Below are 24530 nucleotides of genomic sequence, written 5' to 3' on the forward strand. Positions count from 1 at the left end.
CTATATAATCTACAGCATCATGATACAGAGTATAAATGCAGAGTTTTGGAACACAGCAAATATTGCGTGAAGTTGTATGTTGTGTAGTGTTTCAACTGTAGTTAAGAACATTGCTTCTGAATTTCTAGATATCTGATACCTGGATTTTTATTGAAAACGTGACACTGCAGTTGTATGCTGCTTTTGATTTCTTGTATCCTCCTGGTTTTTAAATTGTTGTTCTCTTTAATGAGTGGATTCTAACTTGTTTGAGGGTTCAGGTAGAATACTCTACATGTAAGAGTACATGTAAGAACTAGTTATTTTTTCAGGTGATTCAGTAATCCTGCAAGCAGTTGTATCTAGCCCAGTATTAGTTCAGTTCTCTTCATTCTTCTCTCTAAAATGACAGAAAAATAGTGGTGCTGAGTAGATTTGTTTGTTGCATGCTGCAATTTGGGTTTTTTTTGGCGCAAGGTTACGAGGTTAAACGACTAGAGTTTTTCTCTAGTTCCTGCAATACTTCACTACACTCAGACCATCTACGAAGCATGTTAAGCCACAGGTGTGTGTTGAAATACTTTGTTGGCTGAAATTGTTCAGTGATGTCCTTCTATTTAGAACTACTAGTCTTCATTTCTGTATCTGCGCCAGGCTGGGGAAGGAGCTTGCATAGCTAGCTTTTATTCTTGCTAATACCTTGGGTCTGCAGTGTCAGGGCATGTTCCTGGGAACTTCCTGTAGGCAAGCGATCTCCCAGTGTGGTGACCATTTTGTTTCTTAGCGGTGGGCAAGTGAGATAGGCTGTGTGGTACCTCTAAAAGTCCCTTCTCTCATATGCTCTGGGATCTTCCACCTTAGCAGATACTGGAGGGTTGTAGTGAACTTTTGGAACAAGTAGGTAATAATAGTCCTGTGAGGGGGCTCTGAATATTTGGAGAAAATACGTGAGCTGGATTTCAGCCAAGATGGCAGATTCCCAGAGCCACACGTTTTGATGGGAAGGAGCTTCCTAGGTTATTTTCCCGCAGTCCAGTGAGGAGCACAAGTGAAAGAATCCTGTTCACTGAATCATTGTTCATGTTTCATGGTTAACAAACAGCTGGGTAGAGGGGAAGAGCGGAGGGGAGGAACTGCAGAGAATCCCAGCCTGAACTCTCCCCACTCTGCTTTTCAGCAAATATTTTTACGCTACTAATTTGTGTTATTATTTGCTTGCAGTTTTTTTAGTGGTATACAGAAGGATTTGTTTGAGTGTGAGTTCAGGGTTTTTTTCCCCCTATATTGCTTAATTTTTTTGGCCTTCCTGACACAGGGTCATCCGGTTACATTCCTGTTTTGCCATGCAAGGGGCGGAAACAGCTGGAGAACAGCAACCTTCATTTTTGGTCCCTTTTTAGCAGGGCTAGATGGTAGCTAGCTGATTTGTATATAAAGAAAAAGCAGAAATTGCTGCCATATGTCATATCATAGAAATGAATAGTTGGAGATAAAAGTACCTTGCAATGCTGGTCTCAAAAAAACACTTGTCTCTCAGACCAGCCTGATGTCTGGTCTGTAAAACAGTCCACTGTATGTGTGCAGAGGAAAAGTTAAAGGAGGAGGAGGCAATTTCACTGTAAGTATAATGTACACGCGGGTTGGGGAAATGGGTTGTTAGACTTTCAGCTTGGCTCTAATAAGAAATGAGAGAGTTTTGGAAGTTGTCGTAAAACATCTGGAAAGACTCCTGTCTGTTTCACAAGAGTTAGTCTGGGTCTCCCATAAGAGACTTTCCTTTTCAGCGTGTCTCCTGATGCCTTCTTTTATCAAAGTACTGTTCAAGCAAATTAAGTACTTCTATTAAGTACGTTACATTAAATGTAACTATTAGAACATTCATGTTACAAGTTATAAAATCTTGGGGAAGGGCTTCCAAATGCAATTCGCAAGTATTCTTGAAATGTTTGTTTGCAGAGAAAAGCTTATGCTTGTCAAGTATCTCCTCTGATGCAAGGAAGCCGTTTATAATGTGACTAAACAGATGAAAATGAAGATTAGCTGCTTACCAATATTGAACCTGATTTTATGCCTTGGTGTCTTTCCTGAGATCAAGCTTAATGACCTCTTTTTTTCTTGGAGAGAGGGGGTTATCTTTTCATTATACTGAGGAGAAGAAGGATAGATGACCTTTAGTACTGGGACACATATGGGTGGCAGCACATTTATAAATCCTCTGATTATCCATGGGATCTGGTAATATGCTTGCAAGGAATGTGCAGTCAGCATTTTCAGTCTTGTGATTTGGGCATGTAATGATGGACAGCACAAACGGGGGCTTGCAGGGGTAATAACAATGTACAATAATTGTGATCCATGGACAAAAGCAGAAGTTGTATAGAGTACCTTTGGGTAGCAGGGCCTCAGAAGAGGTAGGATCGGTAAGAGATGGCTGTGCAGATATTCTGAGTGGTGAATTCATTCCGATATCTACTTCACATTTTAAAGAAAAGGAAGGTGAATCCACTTTAGGTCTTTATTCTAATTAATTCAGTTTGAAAAAAAGATTATCCAAATGCAACCTGCAATTTAAGAGCCTATGCAAATTCCCTAAAGAACACACTGAATTGGGCACAAAATCGCTCCATGAGCACCAGGTTCCAAAGCGAGCAGTGCCCTGATCTTGCCTGAGAAGGATTTTCCACAGTAAAGGGAAGATGTGCTCTGTGGCATTGCACAACAGGAACAAACTGAATGAGTAACGTGAAAACCGTGCAGAGCAGCGCTAAAGCATGGCCTGTGCCCTAGTGCCTCCCCTGCTTGCTCTGACAGGGCCTCACTTCATCGAAGAGTAATCTGAGACAGGGGGAAAAGAACATGGGGGTGGGGTGGGGTGGGAGTCTTTTGTCTTCCTGAAATTTTAGTGCAAAATAGAGGCAGGTTCCTCTAGCCCAGAGTGGGATTTTCTGGAGAGCAAGTGCCCCATCCTGGAGCAGCAGGGAGGGAAGGGAGGGAAGAGCTGGGGCAGGGCTGACCGCAGTGGCTGCACAGCTGCTGCTGGAGCCTTCCAGTGTCATCAAGTTTATTTGCTTTCATCTTCCCTATTTCTTATCTCCTTCACCACCTGCCTACATGATCCTGATGACGAGAACCTCTCTGTTTTGCAGAGCTGCTGGTTGATTCAAGCAGGGTAGCCTGAGCTGCCATCACAAACTTTTTTCAGCTGGAAGCACCAAACCACTCTCCCACAGCAGGTAACTTTGGCCTATGTGTTTTGTGATTAGGGGTATCAGTGTGAATCCTGGCAGGCAAAAACTTGGCTGGCAGAAAAGTGAGAAGCAAGCAGGGCATCGCCAAGACAGCTTTCTCCAGAGGAACAGCCTGTCAGTACAGCCACTGGGACGAACTGGGTTTCAGCTGCTGGTAGTCTGGTTTGAAGTCAAGTCAGCAGTGACCCAGTGAGTCATTGCAATGTAGATACAGGCACTCACTATTTAGGAAAAATGTGATAGGAAGCAGGTGTGCTGGTTGGTTTCAGTCTTCTGTTGTAGGTAATGTTTCCTTGAGCGGGTGGCTGGATATAACATGTCCAGAGGTTGATACTGCAACGAACTGGAAGGTGGATTCATACCCTGTGGAAGACCAAATTAGTTTCATTCATCATGAATGTTTTTAGACAAAGGATGATTTGTAGAAGGAAATGCTGGGGCTGTATGGTATGGATTGGCTCAGCACAAAGATTTCTCTGAGAAAGAGCTGCAGAATGTGCTGCCACCAGAGAAGGTAAAGGTGGAGGATGCACAGCACCGTGGGTGGGGTGACAGCTGCCTGGGAGGGAAGGCACTTGCTACCTAATGAAGACATGATGCTCTGAGGTCAGCAGCTGCTTTTAGTTTTCATTCCTCTGGCAATGCTGACAAAAAAACCCAACAAACCAACCCACAAAGGGATCTGTTAAATCTTTTCTAAGAATGCATAAAAGTGAAATTGATGTAAGTTCTAAGAAGAAATAAGGCTCAGACACATTCAGACTGCTACCTTAAATATGTAATTATTCACATTAAAAATTTAGAGGGTGAGAATTCTGCAGAAGATAACATTGCAGCACTGTCTTGTTTCCCCCTTCGTTTACATTGAATTTATTATCTTTCATGGGATACATGAAGAACATGCTATCAGATCTGACAACAGTAACAAAAACGACAAAACAACCCCAAGGGAAATAATCTTTGAGTACTTTTAACTAGATTGTACTGATGGGTATTTAGCCATCATTTCTGTTTGCTACCTGCAATTAGTTCATATTCAATTAATTGTGCTAGTGACCACTGCAGTCTAATCAGGCCAGGCTGCAATCAAGGGCTTGGTCTATACAGCTGCTGGATTATCGAGTGCTCTTAATGCAAGGCTGCCAGAAAAAGTCCTCCGAAATGTTAGTGCTTGCAGAATACGCCAGCCAGCATGATAATTGTGATTCACAAGCAGAGTAGATTAAATTTCTGCTCCTGGTATTGACTGCTGCCTCGCAGCTGTTCGGTTTTCACTCGAGGTATTGGGTTTGGTCAGTAAATCCCTTTACTGTTTGCAATTCCAGGGCGGGGGGAGGTCTCGGTATGCTGGGGTCATTAATCCTTGAGTCTGTTTTACCCTTGGTCTTATGGGGCTTGTGTTGGTTTGATATGCGGAGCATCCTGGAAGGCTGCTCTTTTCTGACCAACCTTTAGTGGGAGGAGACGATACTGATACCATGGCACTTCTGTACATCTTGCAATTTTCTGTGTGGTTCTGACATGGTAAATTAGGATTGCTCTCTGTTGAAGGTGAATATAGGAAATACCAAGTTCTAATTACTGAGCATAATGCAGGTAAGTGATAAATGAGCAGTATAGTCCTTGCTTCATGTCAGTTTAGATCTCTGCTTTAACCTTCTGATGTGAACTGCTTGTGTTTTAACTTTCCCAAAGTTAAAGGATCAGAAGCGTTAGCAGGCAAACCAGGAATGCTGCTAACAACCGAGTAGAAGATGCTGAAGTGAATACTTACCTGGGTACTTGGCGAAGTGCAAACAAATCCTTTTTTCAGTTGGATTTCCAAAGGTTAGTAGGGATTTTCACAGCTGTCATTATTTGAGAGATATATTGTTGTTTTTCCCTGAGTGTAGCTCTGTAATCCTCTCTGTCTGGGGATGAGTTATAGTTTAAGTTAGAAGTACGTTTTAGCTTAAGCAGAACTGAATATAATTAGATCGCAAAAACTTTTTGTTGATGTTAACTAGAAATTCTTCAAGTAAAAGTGCAGTATTTAATTCTTTCTCAAAGCAAGAAATTTGTCAACTTTTGGCAGACTTGAGGAATTCTTCATGTTGTGTTTCCAAATTTTTAACCGGAAAATTTGTGATGTCTGGCCTGCGCTGTTCTTGGCCAGGTCAATCTCTTTATGCTTCTCTTAACACTGGCTTTAGATTAAATCCCATAGTTTGGGTTGGATTTTTTTCCCTGTTTCTGGCATTAACTTTTCTTTCCCAATGATTTGTACAGAATAGCGGCTCCCTGTTGCAGCCCCACTTTCTGACTAGAAAATCAATCTCTTCGTGCAGTCTCATTTCTCGGGCATTCTTTATTAACTTTACTAAACCGGTAACATCTGCTCCAGCATAAATTCATCTTCCCTGATCACAAGTAGCCTGCTGACCTCTTAACTCTTAATACAGGTGAGGTATTGTAAGGAAGAACAGTGTTTTACTACTGGTCTCGATCTAAAAAGCAGTAATATCTCTGTATGTTGTGAATGGTTCTCTCTTCTATAGTTAATTTTTATATCACTGGTAAATATTGATATGTTATTTGCCAGTCTCCTGGGGATGATTTAGAGAGAGTCCTTCACTCCTTTGTTTTTTACCTCCTTGCTTCCCAGTAACCTCTTTTCTGATGCATAGCATGGCTGGCTAAATCCAAATGTCAATTACTTTGGTAAATGAGTTACATAATTTCCTCTACCAGGTTGTCTCTTGCTGCAGTAACATTCAAAGGGGTTTCTAACAAGTTAAGAGTTCTCTCACAGTTTCTTTAACTGAATGCCTTCGAAGAAGCTTCTTTCTGAATTTCACTTTTTCAGATATTTGATGTTGAAGTGATGTTTTCGTGTTTTTACTTCCATTTCTGGAAGCTTAACTGAAAGCAATTTGCAATTTGAGTGCCTTTATTTAGGTGATTTTCTGGTTAAAAATGATGTATTTGTGCCTTCTCTCCCATCAGTCATAACAATAACAATGATTTTCTGCTCTGGAAGACTTTTTTTCCTTATATGTATTTTGCTCTACGAAAGCAAGTGACAAGTTAGACAATTAAAATGCAAGGGACAAAGGTTGCTTGGTTTTTGTTTTTTGAAAGAATTTACTATATTTAAAAATGAAGGTATTGGTATCACATTTGCTATCTTTATATAGAGAGATATTTCACTGCTTTTTTTAAAAATCTACCTGTTTTTATGTTGTTGTTTGCAATAATGTGGAATTCAAGCCACCTGGGTTTCCCATGCTTCATGACTAATGGCTGGGATGTTGGGAACCACGCTATGTCCGAAGTGGTTCTCAGGAAACGTTTCCTGCAGCATGTAGCAATAGCAGCGTCTGCAAACTCCAGCAGTGTTTGGTGAGTTTTCACAGATATCTGGGGGCACCAGGTGTCAGTGATGGCAATGACTTGGCCTGCAGTATCTTTATCCTTGGCCGTGGTACATGAAAAGCGTTGAGACAGAGTTTTCAGACTCATAAAAAAATCAGCTAACCATTTTGAGATTTTTTCCTTTTTAATCCACAACCAGTTGTTTGGGCAGTAAGTGAGAAGCAATGGGCATGTAGCATTGCAGTGCTAATTTTGCCAAATCACACTTCAGTGAAGAATTACACTAGGGTCTTGGCATGCTTCAGTCCCTGTTGCACACTGGTTTTAAAGCCCTCTGCACTCAGGAGTCCTCCTCACTGCCGTTTCTCAAGGAGTTTTCCTGGCAATTTCTGGTCATCAGAAGACACTGGGGTCCCACAGATCTTTGTGTTACTCTTTACCCCAGCATTTCAAATGAGGTTAGTTCTAGAGAAACATACTGGGGTGTTAGAAATCCTGGGTTTATGGAATAGACTACACCTTCACTAATGTCAGCCACCAGAAGATTAATAAGATGAAGGGGAAATCCAGTCCTAAAATTATAAAGAATCACAATCTGTCCGGCTCTATTTATTCCCAGGTAAAATACAAAATGTCTTTTTCTTCCCTTCTGCTTTTCTCTGGTTTGCATGGTACACCCAGCACAGGGTGAGAGCTGTTATATTCTCCTCCCTGGGGGTTGGAGGGGAAGGAGGAGGGAAAACCACGGCAATTCAAATCTCCCTCAGAGAGGGAAGTAGGGGCTAATTTTTAAAAAAAACCAACTTTTCACCTTGATCTGATAACTGAGCAGTCTGTCGAAATGCTAACATCTCTCTGACGGACCATCTCCTGTGCTTAGCTGAGTTGTTCAGCCAATTGTTAACCAAACGAGGGGCAAACTGCTGCCTGCCACCTTTCCTGTACAGCCACGGGGGGTGCGTGCAGGGCAGCGCTGGGAGAGGAACAGGGGACTATCAGATACAGATACTACTAGATACAGCTGGAAATACGCAATGTGAGGGCAGAGCCTTTGAAGAGAGAAACTGGGTGGATATTCCAAGAGAATGCATGTCAGTAGCTGCTTGCATGTTGTCCTTGGTCATAACCAGCTCGTTTCTGTCATCCCAGCCCGCCTTCTCTGTGATAGCAGCATTTTCCATATGCCTGAATTGCCTGACTCGGGTTTTTTTGTGTTCTTAGCGGGTAGGAGGGAACAACAGAAAATGGAAACATTTTTGCTTAGCCTTGGGAGGCTGGATTCGCTGCTGGTTCAGCATCTCTGTTGCAGGGCTACGAATTACTCCCCAGGAAAGCTAAGAAAGCCCTGCACTTTGCAGATTGGCTTGCAGACTGTGACTTCTTGTCACGAAATGTGTTGATCGACCTCTCTTAATAAGAAATCTGCTTGTTGGGCTCTGCTAAGCCTTTAAGTCCCTGCTGCAGGCTGCAAATTTATCTCAATTGGAAAATATGCTATCGAGGAGTGACATCGAAAGGACAGTATGCTTTTCTGTGAAGTGTTAAGTTTTATCCGTTTTTGCTGGAAGTATTGACCGAACTGGAATGAGATCAGACACGGAATTATTTTGTGTTCCTGTTGTTTGTGCGTTTTGGGGAGTAATCTGATAGGTCCGTCTCCTCACTTCTCTTTCCCTTGTGTGAGTCTCTCCCAGAATTTAGGGACAAGAGAAGCACTCAGAAAAGGAGCTAAAAAATGGGCAGAGATGGTCTCCGAAGCTCCTTGATTTTTTGGAGGGGTTAATGCTGATTTGATATTCAGACAGAATCCTTGTGATGGGAGAGGGGTGGAATTGAATCTCCTGAAAAAAGTTCAGCAACATCTTGAGGAGTAAGGAGTAAAACTTCTGTTGTATTTACAGGCTGTAATTACCTTCCAAAGGGGAGGGCAGTTTTGGGGAAACTGTATTTGTTCCTGTGTGATGATTCCCAAGTGACCTCTGCAGTGCTGACACGCGGCTCTGCAGGCCCTGGCTGTCCCGCTGTGGAGGTCCTCGCACGCTGAGCTGCTCTGCATGTTTCTGCCACCTTTCAGGAGCAGTTTTGAAGTGCTGCCTGGAGTCTGTTTATAACTGCATACTTGAGTCTTCTCTACTTCTTAGCAATTCTCAGTCTTGCTTAAAATAAGAGACAAATTATTTTCCAAAATGGACCTGGCAAGCTTTTAGGCCAGATTTATTTCCTTTGAATAAGTTAAATTTGTTCACAGCAATTAGTGTCACTATCTGCTGTGTGTCTAATGAAGCTACAGATGAAATCATGGCCTTGTAAGTAGCTGATTCCTCTTTTGCCTACAAAAGGTCATGATTCTGGAGTCGGGCACTCTGTAGTTACACACAGGAACACACAATCTTAATGCGGATGGCAGCTCAGCAAGAGGCTGGGGATGTGCTTCATGGGATTCCTTTCTTTTGGAGTCCCTTTCTTCCAGTGTCTTTCATCCTGCCTCACAAACAGGGATGTAGGTTTGCAAGTCAAAGGAGAATAATTTTGTACTTCAATGGTGCTGGCTTCTTCAAAGTGTAACTCACACTATGTGGTCAAACTTTGTATTGGGCCGTTTAGGATTCTTTAGAGTTCTATTCCTTTTTATTTTCTTCAGGCCTGAAAAGAGTGGATGACCTAAAATTGCGCTTTATTTTGCGGTGCTGTGTAAAGGCTGACAGAACATGAAGAACAGTTTAACTGAGTTTTTAACTGTTTTATTCTCAAACATTACTTCTAAAGTTATTTTCAGTAAGGTATCTGATTCAGAATTTACTAACTTGCATATTCTGTTGTAATTGGGTTTTCCTGGTTATCACAGTTGTTACAGTGGTGGGTCTGTTGATATGTTTTCAGGAGGAAAAAAAGGAAGAAAACATTTGTACTCCTTGAAGGACAATTTTTTATCTGCCTTGCTATTATTTGCATACTAATTTAATTCTCTCTGTGCAATGGCTATGTAAACCTTACATTATTTCATAATGTTTAGCACCAATTTAAGCTGGCATTCAGCCCTTACCACTGACTACAGATGAGATGGTATGTTTCATGTTTTTGCACGTTTCATGCATTTCCATATCAAATGCTTACTAAGGTATTAATCCTGTATTATAAAAGCCTTTTCTCAGTTGAATACATTTTGCACTAAACCCAAATGCTATCTTCAAAATACTGATTGAATTCCCAGCAGCAAGGTACTGCAATGTTCTTCAAAATCCTAATGCATTTATCAGGTCTGCTCAGAATGAATTGCCTGAAAGGTCTAACCTGCAAAAGCGTTTGTGTGTGCAAATGTTTTCACTGTCTCAGCAAGAAGTCTCTAGTCACACTGTTTAACAAGTACCACTGAGCAGGAGTATATAATTTGTTTATAATAAGCAGCATTCAGTTTCATTTACTCCGATGTTTTTCTAAAAATAGCCTCTAACAAACTTAGTTGTGAAGAACTTGATATGTGTTGTGTATTTCTCAGTGCTAAAGATTTTCATCAGGAGAAGCTCTTCTTGTCGGGTCCCCTCAAACACATTTCTTCTCCGGGTTCAACAAGATCCGTTCCTTCAGCCTTGGCTCACAGGGCAAGTGTTCAGCCCTGACCATCTCGGTGAGACTCTGCTGAATTCACCCCTGTTTACGGATGTCTTTTCTATATTGGGGGCCCCAAACTAGTCTTAGTATGCTGGATGTGGTTTAATAAGCACCAAGTAGAGGCGGATAATCACTTTCTTTGATCTACTGGCCCTGCTCCTGTTAATATGCAGCCCAGGATGCTCTTGGCCTTCGTTGATGTGTGAGTAATAGGAGCCTCCTCAATACTGAGGAGCCTTGTTAAAAGGCTTGCTTTCATTCAATACCAAATAAAAATTGATTACAAGTATCAGCAGAAAGAGGTGAGTGGCTTTATTCAGACAACTTTTCTTCTTGTTTCATACTTAGAGAGCTTTAGTGATCTTTTGTTTATACAGTCCAAGAGCTAAACGTTTGCGGAATGAAGGATGGTGTGCACAGAGAAGCTGAGGCTGATGGCAACATGGTTTTCTTTAACCTGATAAAATTGCTGTGGTACTTGCACGAGCTTTTTCTTGCCAACTGTTTGGGGTTTTTTTTTAAACATCATGTTAGAGAGATGTAGGTATCTGCATTCCTAAAACAACATACATTCAGAGCCACTCTGCCAATTCCTTACTATGTTTTATAAAAACACTCCTGGGAGAACTGAAGTAAAGAGATACTGGTAGTGTGTATCATTAATGTGGCTCACACAGTGCTATCAAACTGCTAACAAACAGAGAGCTCAAGATTCAAAACCTAACAAACCACTCACATCGGTGAGCATACAGTGAAGCCCTTGGGAATAATTAATATACGATGCGAAACATTTTTTTTTCCAAGTATGTTTTATCTTATATTGATGCATCAGCAGCAACCCATGTTCCATTCACTGGCGGTGCACAGCTCCGTCAGTAGCCTGGTTTGTACTGAAGCACACAGTGTTTCCTGGGCAAGGAAACAACTGAAACTGCAGCTGCTGTTTGTTTAGCAAACTCAGTCTGTTTTGAAAGCTGAAGCACTGTTTTTTTGAAAAACTGAAATAAACCGAACTTCTGTGAACTTTATTCTGCTTTTCTAAAAAAAAAAAAAAAAAAGTGTGAGCTTTATTTTTTGTCTTGTAGCAATATCTTTTTTCCTGGATACTGCATTTATCTTTTGTGGTTGAAAACTCTATTGAAATTATGAAATATTTTGCTTATTCCCAAGAAAATATTGCAGCAAAGCAAGTCTGTCACTCAGATCACTTGCTTAGGTACTTCATGGACTGCGTCATTTACTTTTTCCCATGGAATTGTTCTACTACTTTTTCAATATCCCACAGGCACCTGCACATGTCTCTAATTTCTGCTGGAGGTTTCACCTTAGTCTGTGAGATCCAGCAACCCAGTATCTTCACAGTAAGGGTTCTGCTAAACTGGCTTTTGAAACGATATTTACTGAATCTTCTGTAATGCAGTGGAGGTGCTCAGTTGCTCTGTTTGTCTTCTGTCACTTCCTTTTGGCTGAGATTTAGGTGAACTGGAATGTGGAAAGGGTGTTTAATACATGGCCAAAGCCATGGAGAAGGGCTTGGGAACTGTGGGCTAAGGACCTCAAGTCCAAACTAGTGCTGTTTAATCTGCAGTATCCAAACAACTCCTCTGAGACCTCCTATGGTGGTAAAGATGCTGCTTTTTGTTTCTAAACTGGATTTTGATTTTTTTTTTGTATTTTTTTTTCCTGTGGGCCATAAATTCCAGCCCAATGAAATGGTGCAGAAACTTATTTTCTAGCATAGGGAACACCTTTAAAGTTGGATATCTGTTTTCGGAGAGCGGAAGGCAAAGCAGCTGTGCATATCCATCAACATCCCAAGCTGCTGAGGCAGGTATGAAGTTGCCCATATACCATCAAAGCTGTGTTCTCAGCTGAGTGAAAAAAAACTTCCTGCAGTGGGGTATGCCCTGAAACAAGATCTGAGGACTGCTTCATTCCACTTCAGTGTGTGGTGGTGGCTCCTGTCCTCGCTGCAAGCCAGGAGCCTGGGTCTTAGGGAAGCTACAACTGCACCAAGCTCTCTGACAGCTTCTTCTGCAGTGGGTGGCATTGTGCCAAGGGTTGCCTGGGAGTGAGTTGGACATAATAGCTGTCATGTGTCCCCTGATTCATGGTTTGCTGGAAACCCTCTGCAGGGGGGTTTGTTCTCTTTTGAATAGCTCTGTGGGTGCTATGTCTCTGAAAGACATGTGTGACTTTCCTTGGCTGGGGTAAATGTGAGCTGAAGCCATGCAGTGTGCAAAGAAGTGAATTTTGGTCCATTCTGGGGAGAGGAGACATAACCGTATGTGTATCTTACTCCCATGACTCTGGCTTTATATGGTGTACTTTTTGTGACTGCCTTTTGTGTGACAGCACATTTCCAGGCAAAGGAGTCAGCCCTGGGAATATTGCAGCAGTTGGAGTTGACCTTTAGCTAAACAGATGTTTTTATAGTAAGTCTTTCACTGTATAGGTAAGTATCTAAACAACATCTAGTAACACTTTCTGCTAGAACAAAGCTTTTGACATTAAAGAGCTATTTGGATGGTCTGAGATTTATTGCAGAAGAGAGGACAGGGCTGGGAGCAAGGAAAAGGCAGAGCTGGTTTAGTGGAGAAATGCCAGGGTTGCGAAGGGCCTTTTTTGGACCAGGCCAAGTGGAAAAGATGTGTTTGTGTCAAATTCCTGTAGCAGTGGATGGCACCACCTGCAGACAATTAAAGGAGCCAGAGAGGTTGCCAGTGAATGGTTTATTCCTGTTCTGTTGTTTGGCTCCATGGGCTACTCATTGGCAGTTTTACAACCTACCTGGGACCGTTTCGTTTTGTGTTATTTTTATCTTCCTGCAAAGAAGCTTTTGAATAAATGTCTTTCACGATCAAGCCTGATGCTGAATGCTGAAATGGCTAAAGATGATCTTCCTTGCAATCATCTGTGCTGGTTACGCTCAGTGCCGTATGTGAATTGACTTAAAAGCTATTGGCTTGCTAAAGTATATGAAAAAATAATTATCTTGAGTGCTGTTGTTGATAGTTCAATTTCTCTGCCAGAGAATGCCCCGAAGGCAGATGTGTTTATATGGTTTTGCTTGTTGTCTACTTTGCCAGCTGTTGTGGGTGAAACACAAATCTTTCAAGGCAACTTGCCTGCCAGTCTTCAAGCAAGCAGAAGTGGTGTTCTTTTAAACAGTCTATTTGAAGCTGTGTGCTTGCTCATGTGTTTGGTCAGTACCTTTGGAGCTTGAAACCTGCTCTCAAGATGTTTCTGGTGCATTTAAGTGGACATGTCAGTGGCCTTGGTAAGCGTTGAAGAGTTGATCTCTCCGAATATCAGAGATACACGTTTCAATGGCAAAAACTTTCTCACTGTGTTCATCTTAAGGAAAACTGTACCACACTGGACATATTGGTGTCTGCTGTGTAACTTGCTCCTATCTGGGAGCTTGGACAGAGACTGCAGGAGAAAGCTTTTGCCTTTCTTCTTGAATCCTGCTTTATTTTCAACATACCTGACTGTGGTGGTGATGGTGGTTTATTGCTGATAAAAGAAAAAATGGCTGTGGGTTGTCATTAGCCCTAAGATCAGAGTAGAGATTTGATGGCTCTTGGCTAGGAACCTCAGAAAGCATTTATAGGCCATATTTCTTAAAGTTCATAACATTTGCAGCTGCAACTAGACTTTTGGGTGTTGTCGGGGAGGCAGAAAAAGTGGTTGGCTTTTGTTTTGCCTTCCACCCCCCCCCCCCCCCCCCCCCCCCCCCCCCCCCCCGCCAAGTTGCATGGCATCATTCTTTGTTTGTAAAAACCAACAATTGAGTCCAAATGGAGGACATTGTTTGCCTAATTGTCCTGATTTGGTAGTGTCTGTTCTTGCAGGAATAGGTAGGTATAGAAATCTGATGTTTCGATGTGTGTGTAGCTTCTTTTTAATGTCAACTGAAGAAGTGTCACTGACCTTGCCTGACACTTAATTGTCTTGTTTCTCTCTTTGACAGTTGTACAAAATAATCAAACAGAAATATATTGTCTGCTGTTCCTGAGAGTTTTTGTTTGTTTCAGTAATGGATTAAACATGTTACAAGATTTGACAGTTCTAATGTAATTGAACTATTTACTCTTTGCTTCAGTAAAAGGATGTTTCAGAAAACAGGATCTAGTACACAATATTTGTGCCAAATAGTTTCCCTGTTATATACTTAAAATTGAAAATGTTTTCATGATCCTAACGCTGTCTTTATAATCTCTAAAGAATTTTTATTCTTTAATAATCATGTTGTAAAATCTTCATTAATGTTCAAAAAGCGTTCTGCTGCAGTTTCCAACTTTGTGATGTTCTTACTAACTTTTTGTTCCTTAAAATTCTTTGTCTTTAATTATAAAATGTAATTTTTGCTATAAAATGTGACCACAATGCTCTCTAGTCTATAGAAAAGCAGAAGCCTTGCAGTTCTAGCAGAACTGTACTTGCGTATGGCTTTCCTGGTGCATTTCTGCAAAAAGTGAAGTGCATCAGACACCAGGGTTGTCATGCAAAGAAGCACAGGCCCTGTGGGATCTTTCGTATGTTCAACTTAATACAGCACACAAAGCAATTCCAAGATAGATTTTTCCACCTACAAAACAGAAAAGTCAGTCTTCTGTTTCTGTGATGTGCTGTGTCTTCCCTGCCTCAAGAGATGTAAGTGGAATCGTATAAGGCAGTTTAGTCTTGATTTGCATTTGTTTTCTTTTTTTCTGGAATGAATTTACTGTTAACTTTTTATTGTTACTTAAATTGTTTACTCAAACTTTTAAGAAGTAAATTGAGCACTACTGTAATAAAATGCCTCTCTGTTCGGTTCCCCAAAACTCGGGGATTTTTACCCAGATAAAACTAGTCTTGTATGTAATTTTTCTTAGAACCAGAAGATGCAAAAATTCTGCAGTGAAAAATGGTAAAGTTCACATTACAGAGATAGAACAAAAAATCACTTTGTGCTAGTCAAGAATACCTAGAGACTTTTCTGTGTGCTGAGTTTTGTTATCTGATGCTCGTATTACAGATTACTTCCCCACATTGTGACTGATACGTGCTCCAAAAGGGTATTCTTGGGTTTCGGGTGTCCAGGTAATGAACAGAGTTTGAATAGACAGGTAAACAAAACTGAAGGATGATAATACATGAGTACTAGCAAGCTACAGAGCGTGAAACGGGAACTGTGCTGTATTTAAACTATCGAGAGGATTAGCCTGTGTTCCTTGACTGCTGACAGGTACCTTGCACATAGGCATAAAAAAGTCCTGGTAAAAACTATGAAGAAACCAGGAAGATGACTCTTATCAGATGATTTATGTAGAGTAGGGAAGGGGCAGGGGCTTCTGCAGTCTTTTTTGAGCTGTAAAGGTACAGATACTGAAGAGCTTTAATGAAGCATGGCATTTTGGGGATTTTGCATCAGGCCTGAGACGTACTTTGCACAAATCATTAAGACTGCTCTCTGGGCAAATCTAAGGGATGCAGCTTTTATGTATTTCCATCAAACTTGGGAGAAGATCTAAAGTGTACCACAATAGTTATTCAACTATGGAATTAAGTTTTTAATAATAAATTATCAATAAGAAGATAATAGTAATAAAGATAACGAATAATTTTTTATTACACTTACTTGGTGTTTTACTCCTTAGCAGTTTGGTGCTCTGCAGGAACAAATGGTAAAACTGGGAGCAACAAGGTATGCCTACAGCAGAGACTTGAGACAGCAACTATTCACAACAGTTATTACTGAATGCTGATGGTCTCTTCCCATACAAAAAGAAAGCTTGCGATGGTTTCTGCACCTGCAAGGAGTATCCTAGCAACATCACTGAGGAAACTGTATGCCAGGACTTTTTTCTGAGTGCTTTTTGTTGAACATAGCAGCAGTTGTAAAACAAAGGTCAAGAGCAATTTAAGCTCTTAAAAGCGCTGTTGCTTAATCTATTTACTTGGAGAAAGGTTTGTGTTGTAGTTTTCTGCCTACAGGATAAATATTGGGTTACAGAGTCATCCAGCAGATTATCCAACTGAAGTTTAGTTAAACGTGAATATCTAAGTTGTCACTTCTTACTTGTGGGAAAATTACTGTTAGCATTTAAGTAACTTTCTGTGCAACAGAACAGGGAAGCACAGAACAGCAGCTGGTAGTGGGAACAGATGGTCTAATTGGGGAAAAAAAAAAAGACAAAAAAAAGAAAACCTTTTTTTTCTGAGAAGGTGTATGCACTCATTGTCTTACTGTATGCACAGGCCTCAGGTGAGTCCCTGCTTTGTGCTTTGTCATCGGCTTTCAGAGAAAATATTGATTTCAGGTTTTCCTCCATCATTTTCTGGTACTGTGTCAGAAGTACTTGCTGGGCTTGCTGTTACTAGTCGTGCCATCTTGCAAAGGTGAGAGGGCAGTGTTTATCTTTGTGTTTTATGGATGAGTGAGTTGAGGTGAAGGACTAAGGCTCTTTTCAGCGCCCTGGGCTGGGGCTGCAGAGTTACCAGGGGAGCCTGGCCATGCTTTTAGACCTTCTGAGCTTCTGCTTTTTGTCATGCAGAACAGGGACAACTGCTACTGTCTCTCACCAGGAGAGATGGTCACCTAGCCTAAAAAATCTGTGCAGTTGTAACTAGTTTTTGCCCTGTTAAATGAGTCTCAGGCATCAGATTTTATAAAAATAAGTAATTGAATTGAAAGTACAGCAGCAAGGTCAGCCCAGACTAGGTGCCTCTGAAAAGGGAGACACCTCGAACAAAGAAATCCTGGGCAATTATACCCTTGTGATCTACACACCCGTCCCTCACGTGCTGTTCATGCGTCTTGTAGTCCAACAGTGACTTTTGGTCTGGGGTCTTCTAACACCTTATTGGATTCTTTTTTCTGTGTCTAGGCAGGCTGTTGACTGCCCTTGTCTTATTGATTTGCAGTCTCTGCTGATGGTTGTAGCCTCCTTATCTTCTGGTTTATGGTTTATGCTTCTTGTGCACCTGTGCTCACTGGCAGAACATGGGGAACTGAAAAGTCCCAGATGTAGGGAAAACACTACTGAAACATCAGTGTGTTACCAACATTTTTCTTATACTAAAAGACTAAACACAGCACTGTACCAGCTGCTAGGAAAATTACTGAGAAAATTAACTGTATTGTGGCCTAAAGGTTTCAGTAAATTTAGGTACTTGTGCTAGGTAAAGCTAAGCAAACAGCATGAATCATACCATATTATAACCCTAAGTAACTTATTCTAATTAAAACTTGCTTATTTAAGCTAAACAACTAATATCTCTCAACTTGCCCTCTGCCCAGTCGAGTAGATAATCTCTAATTCTAGAGCCTGGTCTAAACCCAGAATTGTTATTATTTCTGTTCAAATTTGTGTGCTAGATAAGGGACAAAGTCTGATGCTAATCTATTTTTCCCTGAATTCTGAGAGAAGATTTTGCGCTTGATAAAGGTTTTAGCTATTTAGAAAAATACAGGTTTTGCATGGTTTCGTATGTAAACAGTCATCTAATGAGTCAACAGTCATCAAACATAATTCTCTCTCTCTGCTTCCTCTTTATTAAGCTAAATGATGGCTTAAGCTGGAATTTAATACCAAACAAACTAATGTGCTTAAAGTAACTTTTTGTTTCCTTCATTACAATGGCACTTGAAAAGTGCTAGAGCCATTTCCCTTCTCTGAAAAATATTTCAAAGTAATTTGCCAAAGAAAATTAGCTGAGGATAAGGTGCAAGAAATTTTCAGTGAAAATCTGTTACAGCTAATAGAAAAAATGAAACGCTATTCCATTAAAACAATTTTTTTCCCCTTCCTTCTGGACTTCAGGTGATGTGATCCCTGTTCTCATGAATCGTCTCTCGCAGTCACGCTCCACTTCTCTGTCAGAAGAAATATGCCGTACCATATCAGACATGAATGCAGATCATGTGATGGTCACGCAGGAAACTTTAATGGAGCAGTTAGTGAAAAATTATCCAGGTAATGTGTTCATTTCTCTCTCCTTTTAGAAGTGACTGTATCATCAAGTTGAGTGTCTGATGTTGGGCAAGTGATCACTGATGTTTACAAGCAAAGCTGGCAATATGAAAGAATATAAATTAACAGGCAACTGGTAGAATACATGGATGTGCATACTATCCTCATAAATTTCTGAGTGTCACTAACATTGTTTTGAATGTAATCCTTTTTATAGATTTTAATAAATCTTCTTTGAGAATAAGAGAGGGAACAGAGTGAGTAGCATGTTGAGAGTATGCCCTTTCTAGAGGGTAGGAAAGCATAGATGAGGTATTTAGGTGACAGATATGTAACAGCATAAAATAGACTATGTGTCAGATCACAGACTTTGAGTCCTCTTTTAAGAGATGGGAACATAGCTGACTGATGGCAAAGGGACTGGGTAGGAGTCTACATCTGGTGTTTGCTATCAGAAAATAAAACCAACCTCAAATTCAGATTTGTTGGTCAAACTCCTGCCCCTTCTTTCATGACAGCAAATTGCTTCACTAAATGAGCTTTATTCCTTCTCTTCTGATGGGGTAGCAGCCACTTCCCTTAAATGCTGCATTTTCTTTTGAATCTGAAAATTGTTCATTTTCCCTTAGATCTGCAGTATTGAAGTATGTGCGTGCCTGCGTGTGACACTTTGTAAAGGCTCATTGTGGCCCTCTGCAGGAGGTTGCTTGGTTTGATACTGAACTTCCTCTTTTGAGTCTTCATAATATTATAGCTGTGCAAATGTTGCAGGTTGATCTGGTAACTGTTTTCGCTAGTAGGAAAATTTTTAATGCAACCCTATAAACAGGCCCAGAACCCTGCCAAGAATGTGATGTAGTCCATGTGTGCACTGAGACAACCACAAGGTAGCATTTTCAGGTCAGGGGGAAGCAGCACTCTCAAAGTCTGTAGAGAAGAAGGTATATTTCTTGCTGTGTTTTCGCTTTGCTGGAAGTTTTAATTCTTGGGGATGGGGGATCAGCAGAAACCTGGGGCAGTAGATCAGATGTCACTAGACTAATGACTCTGGGACTGTAATACCTGAGGGGAAACTAGCAGCTGAGACCAGTCTCAGCGAGGTAGACTTCGGTAGCAATTGTCATCTGACAAAATTATACCAGAAGCTTCAGAAAGACTGCTAAAAGCCACCGTTGAATAACCTGCCAAGAGGGAAATGCTATGAACAACACATGGTTTGGCTTGCACCTGGCAGCACGTGTGTCTCATGAATATCATAACCTGACAGACACAAAGAGAACACCATTGCTTCTTTGAAGGAAAACACGCTAAGCTCCATCACAGCAGTGCTGCAGTAACAACCAGAAACACAGCTGGCCTTTACCTTCTTCCTCAGGGGTGACCTTGCCTCATGAGTGAGGAATGGCCGTTGCAGTTTTAAAATCTGTATGATCTGTAAGACACTGGCAGGATTGCACCTACCAGAGCCCTCGTCTGGATGATGTTTCTGTGCCGCCCTCACCTGGCTGGCCCAGGAGGGCTCTCCCTAACTCAGAGCTGCAGCCTGTGCCGACGCCAAGATTTGGGGTAGCCCTCGCTGCCCTCCATGTGTGGACACCACTGCAGAGAAGGGTGTCTCTGTTGTGCAGGGAGCCCAGAGCTGTGGGTTGGGGACAGCTGGATGCAAGCACAATTGCTGTCTCTGGAAGCTCAGCAGAGTGGTGATGTATTAAAAAAAGAAAATCCTGCTTTTTGTCTGGTGATACTGGACACTTTCATGTTGAAATTGAGTATGTGCTACTTAAACTTCAGTTGCCAGGTCAGTTTCAAAATTCTTTGGAATCCTGTGAACTAAATACATTGGGTATTTCATGTTCAGTTGCTTACAGATCTGTTGTATGACAGGTTTTTTTTTTTTTTTTTTGTTTTGGCCAGCTCCCACTTTATTTTGAAAACTTATTTCTGATTTGAAATATCTGCATCTTTGTTGTAGGCATTGTAGTTCCCTCCTACAGTATCTTATATAATATCCTTGGCACTCTAATCAAAGAAAGGAAAATCTATCATACGGGAGAAGGATACTTCATTGTCACTCCCAACACATACTTTATCACAAATGATGCCACAGAAGACAACAGAAGGGTCCTGCTGGAGGACAGTTGCTGCTGTTCATCATCTTCCGTCACTTACCTGGTAAACATTGAGCGCTGTGCTGACCTAGTGAAAGAAAATATTCCTAAAGTATCCTGTTACAGGTCCTGCCATTGTTTCCCTGACAAGAATGTGCTCCGTGAAAAAAGACATCAGCAGCTAATGAACCGTGAACCTAGTGGAGGAGGTAAGAAAGGCTGCAGTGAATTGAAGCCTTCAATTCAAACTCAAGGGATCTCCACATCTGCTCAAAACCATCCCTGGGACACCACCAAATCCCTGACATCTGCGAAAGAGAAACTGAAAAGCAAAAGGTTTGGCCTTGGCCTTTTCTGGAGAAGTGCTTCTACAAAAGAAAAACTTAAGGAGTACTCCACTTTTTCAGACCAGTTTCCTCCCAAGGAGTGGCCTGTCAGGGATGAAGATGACTTAGATAACATTCCACGTGATGTTGAACATGAAATCATCAAGCGTATTAACCCTACTCTTACCATTGATAATTTGATTAAACACACAATACTAATGCAGAAGTCTGAAGAGCAGAAAAAATATATCAGTAAGGGTACCTTGGCTGAAGCATCAACACTCAGGCAAAACTATCTTTCAAAGGATTGTGTTCAAAAGACACAAAGTAAACACAGCAGGAAAACCAAATCAAACAAAGAGAAGCAGATTAGCAGAAGCAACAGGAAATCTCGCGTCCATGAGCTAACATCCCAAAATGAGAAACTGGATGAGAACCTTTCACTGCTGATCAGAAACCAAAAGCCATCTGATGTAGCAGTAGAATCCTATGTCATATATAAAAAACAAATTAAGAACCCTTTTCAGGGTCTGTCATGGACACACAACTTTTATGCAAAAGCGTACAAAGGTACTATTAACAGTCAGCTGAAGTCCAGGACTCGAAAGCAAGAAAGGGCTTTACAAAGGCCACAGTCCTTGGAGTCCTCAAAAACCTCTGAATATGAAACTGAACAGCTGGCTACTGAAATGCAGGCTGGCAAAGCAGAGCAAAACAAACTACTCCATGCTAATAGGTCTGCTCTCCAACTAAAGAAAGGAAATTTAAGTGAAAACTTTAGTTATCTGCATGGCAGTACTTGGCAAATAGATAGTAAAGACAAATACTTTCTGGAGAGTAATATTTCTGAAGAAAACACCTACAGAAGAACAGTAAAAAAAAATCCTGGGGATAGTAAAAAATCCCCTCACTCCTACACTGGAGAGAATGGTGTGTGCAAAGAAGATGCAAAATTTTCACTACATCTGAAAGATGAGTATCGCAGGTGCAAAGCTGACACTGTGTGTGAGTTATTAGATCAAACAGAAAATGAATTCCAAAATGTCCATCTTTCAAATTATTCATCCAATGCTAACCTGGTAAAAAAACCTGGTGTGACATACAGACAAAAGATTGATAAAAAGAGTGAACTTATATTTAAATATGACTGTGCCAGCCATCCTGGATCAATGAAGCTGGAAAGTGAAGGATTTACTGAGAACTGCCATCTCCTCTACCAAAAAGCACATGATGGTGACACCTGTAGCTTGTTACATCTTGATGACAGTTTTAAAGGCAGTGAACCACCTCACCTGCCTCCTGGATATGCTCATTCAGATACAAGAGACTGGAGTACAGCTGTGCAAAACCTGGGGACAGCTACATGCCTGAAAAACTGTAAGGTTAATACTTATCCTGCCCAGTACAACACAACTGTAAATAAACGTGACTCTGGAGAGCACGGATATAAGGAAAGTGCTAGTTTGGCAGAGTCAATAGATGGCTCAAAAGAGCATCCAAAAACAGATTTCACGGAAGAAAGCTGTTTGTACAGTCAGGTTACTCTGATAGGTCACAGAAAGGAAGAAGAAACTGGCCTTACTGAATGTGTGAAGGGTTCACCTGTAGCAGATTTCTGCCACACTAATGAGGCTGACTCAGATGCTGACACTTTGCAGAACTTCACTTATGAGATGGGTGAAGTAGTGGCGTGCTGTGATTTGGGCTCACAGACCAACCAAACAAGAAACCCTCTGGGTAAAACAGATCTGGTTTTTAACAATGCATGTACTGTGATACCAGGACAGAAACACTTGGAAGGGACAGAAAACCACAGCATGACAGGAGACAGTGGAATTGACTCCCCAAGGTAGGAAAACACATGTAACTATGCTAGGTGTTTTATCTTCAAGTTAACGATCAAATTTAGGCAGAAATATTGCAGTAAATTATAACAACACCCCCCACCACCCCAACAAAATTCTTATTATCTTTAAAAACTTCAGTGTCATGTCCCAGAAATACTCAAATGGTATAGCTCTACCACATCTTTTTATATGAACATTCCCCCTAATTCAGCTATACAGGTGCTGCTGTTTATATTATGCATTTGTTTTCATAAGGCAAGAAAATAGTGTGAACTTGGCCTTGCAGATGGAGATGGCTAAGTGCAGAAATGTTAAGAAACATGGTGGTGGTTGACAAACTCAGTGTTAAACATGGTGATTGATAAACTCCTGTTAGCAGACAGGTTCAGCTTGCATTGATCTTGCTATATGACATTACAGATATTGTCACGGTTTCTTGTAGAAGAAGAATAAAAAGTGCTTTATAGAGATGCTCAATCAAAACTTAAAGTACAAAATACCATCCAACTTGCTCACGATAGACAGGAGAACACATACATCGCTTGTGCTAGAAGCTTCTGCTTCCTTTCATAGGGTAGATTTTGCCTGTAACTATACTTGAAAAATCCCTTAATGGAAAACGAATTGGTATGAAACAAGTTTTTACACTGTTGCATGTGGAGAAGACCTACAAAACTGTTAACTAACTTGGCAAGAGTATAAGTTAAAATGCTGTGAGGGAAAAATTGTATCAATTTTTTTAATAGCAACACATATTCTTCAGATCTTAAAGGACTGGTACTTCAGTGTAATTAAACCATTGGAGTTCTCATTAGATATGTACTGTCATCTTGAGAAGCCAGTATATGAAGCAACACATTACATACTATAGTTTTTGAAGAGATTCTGCCAATTTTTTTTTTTTTTTCCCCTTAAGCAGCTTTTGGCTGTACACTCTTTAAAGCACATTTCTAGTGTTACTGGGACATGTACACTTGAAATATGTTGGATGCTATTTAGCAAAATACATTTAAAGGGTCATTTTGATTGTTCGTATTGATGCCATCTGTTGTACCAAAAGCTAAGGCAACTCAGTTTATTTTTAGAATGTAAAGTCTAATGTCTAATAATTCTGTTATTTTAGATGGACTGAAAAGAAGATGAAGTTTCCTGCCAAATTTTGAAAGCATAAATACTAATGCAAAGAGGAGGACAAAGTGGAAGGACAATTGCAACAAAATTCCTTGCTTCAGCTAACTCTGGTCATGAATATTTGATTATTTTTTTAATGACCGTTGTAAACTTTCCCTTTTTAACAATGTAACCATACTCTAAGTGTGATCAGTCACATCTGTGAGGCTGTCTCCAAATCAAAGCTGTTAAAACTTTTGACCATAGTATTTGGAGAGCTGATGTGTATTTCTGTTGCTCTCATCTTTAATTAGTTTTTGCTTCCCTGTGATAATAAAAATGAGAATACTTCGTTCAGATGACACTATTAACCGGGAAAGGGTATGTGTTGCTCTAATAGGAACTGTATCTGATGGACAGGACTGTTTCACACTGCAATTCTTGAAAGTGTTTCCTACTTGTGCCACAGAAGTAACAGCATGCTCTGTCTCCCCTGTCAGAAAACAAAGCAAAAAACCTAGATTGGCACGCACCTTATTACTCTAAAAACTCCTTGAATCCTAAGGTTTTCCTCACTGTGTCCTGAAGAAATCTCAGATGTCCTCCTACATCTACTTGGCCCGTTTAGATACAGCAAGCAGGATTTAGTCTTCACAAACGAAAACGTGTTGGTCTGAGAGATAGCAGGTAAGGTCAGTGGCATCGCTTTGAGAGAAACCCTGCTGCAGGCCAGCACTCTTATGCTCTGCTCCTGATTGCCACTTTCTTTCTCTTAAGGAAACAACATCCTGGCAGCTATCAGGATCACTTTATAGCTTTTAGTTCAGAAGACTAATTTTGACTGTCTTCCTGTAGCTAAAAGCAGACTGTGCTCTTTTCATGGTGCACGTCACTACCAAAGGCTTGTGGTCCTTTTAAATCTTACAGAGGCACTTGGTCATACTGTTATTCACTACACCGGTTTTTTTTCACTATTGAAAACTTGTCT

General features: G+C 40.8%; 1 protein-coding gene across 1 annotated transcript; it reads left to right on the forward strand.

The window, feature by feature from the left end:
• Positions 1-10190: 10190 nt before the first annotated feature.
• STOX1 (storkhead box 1) lies at positions 10191-23647 on the forward strand. The gene is made up of 4 exons (XM_063339257.1): positions 10191-10206; positions 18002-18154; positions 20124-22434; positions 23556-23647. Exons 2-4 carry the CDS (start codon positions 18022-18024, stop codon positions 23593-23595), a joined length of 2484 nt encoding a protein of 827 aa, XP_063195327.1. The 5' UTR covers positions 10191-10206; positions 18002-18021; the 3' UTR covers positions 23596-23647.
• Positions 23648-24530: the final 883 nt, after the last annotated feature.

The sequence above is a fragment of the Chroicocephalus ridibundus genome, chromosome 6 (genome assembly GCF_963924245.1).
Source record: "Chroicocephalus ridibundus chromosome 6, bChrRid1.1, whole genome shotgun sequence".
Taxonomy (NCBI): Eukaryota; Metazoa; Chordata; class Aves; order Charadriiformes; family Laridae; genus Chroicocephalus; species Chroicocephalus ridibundus.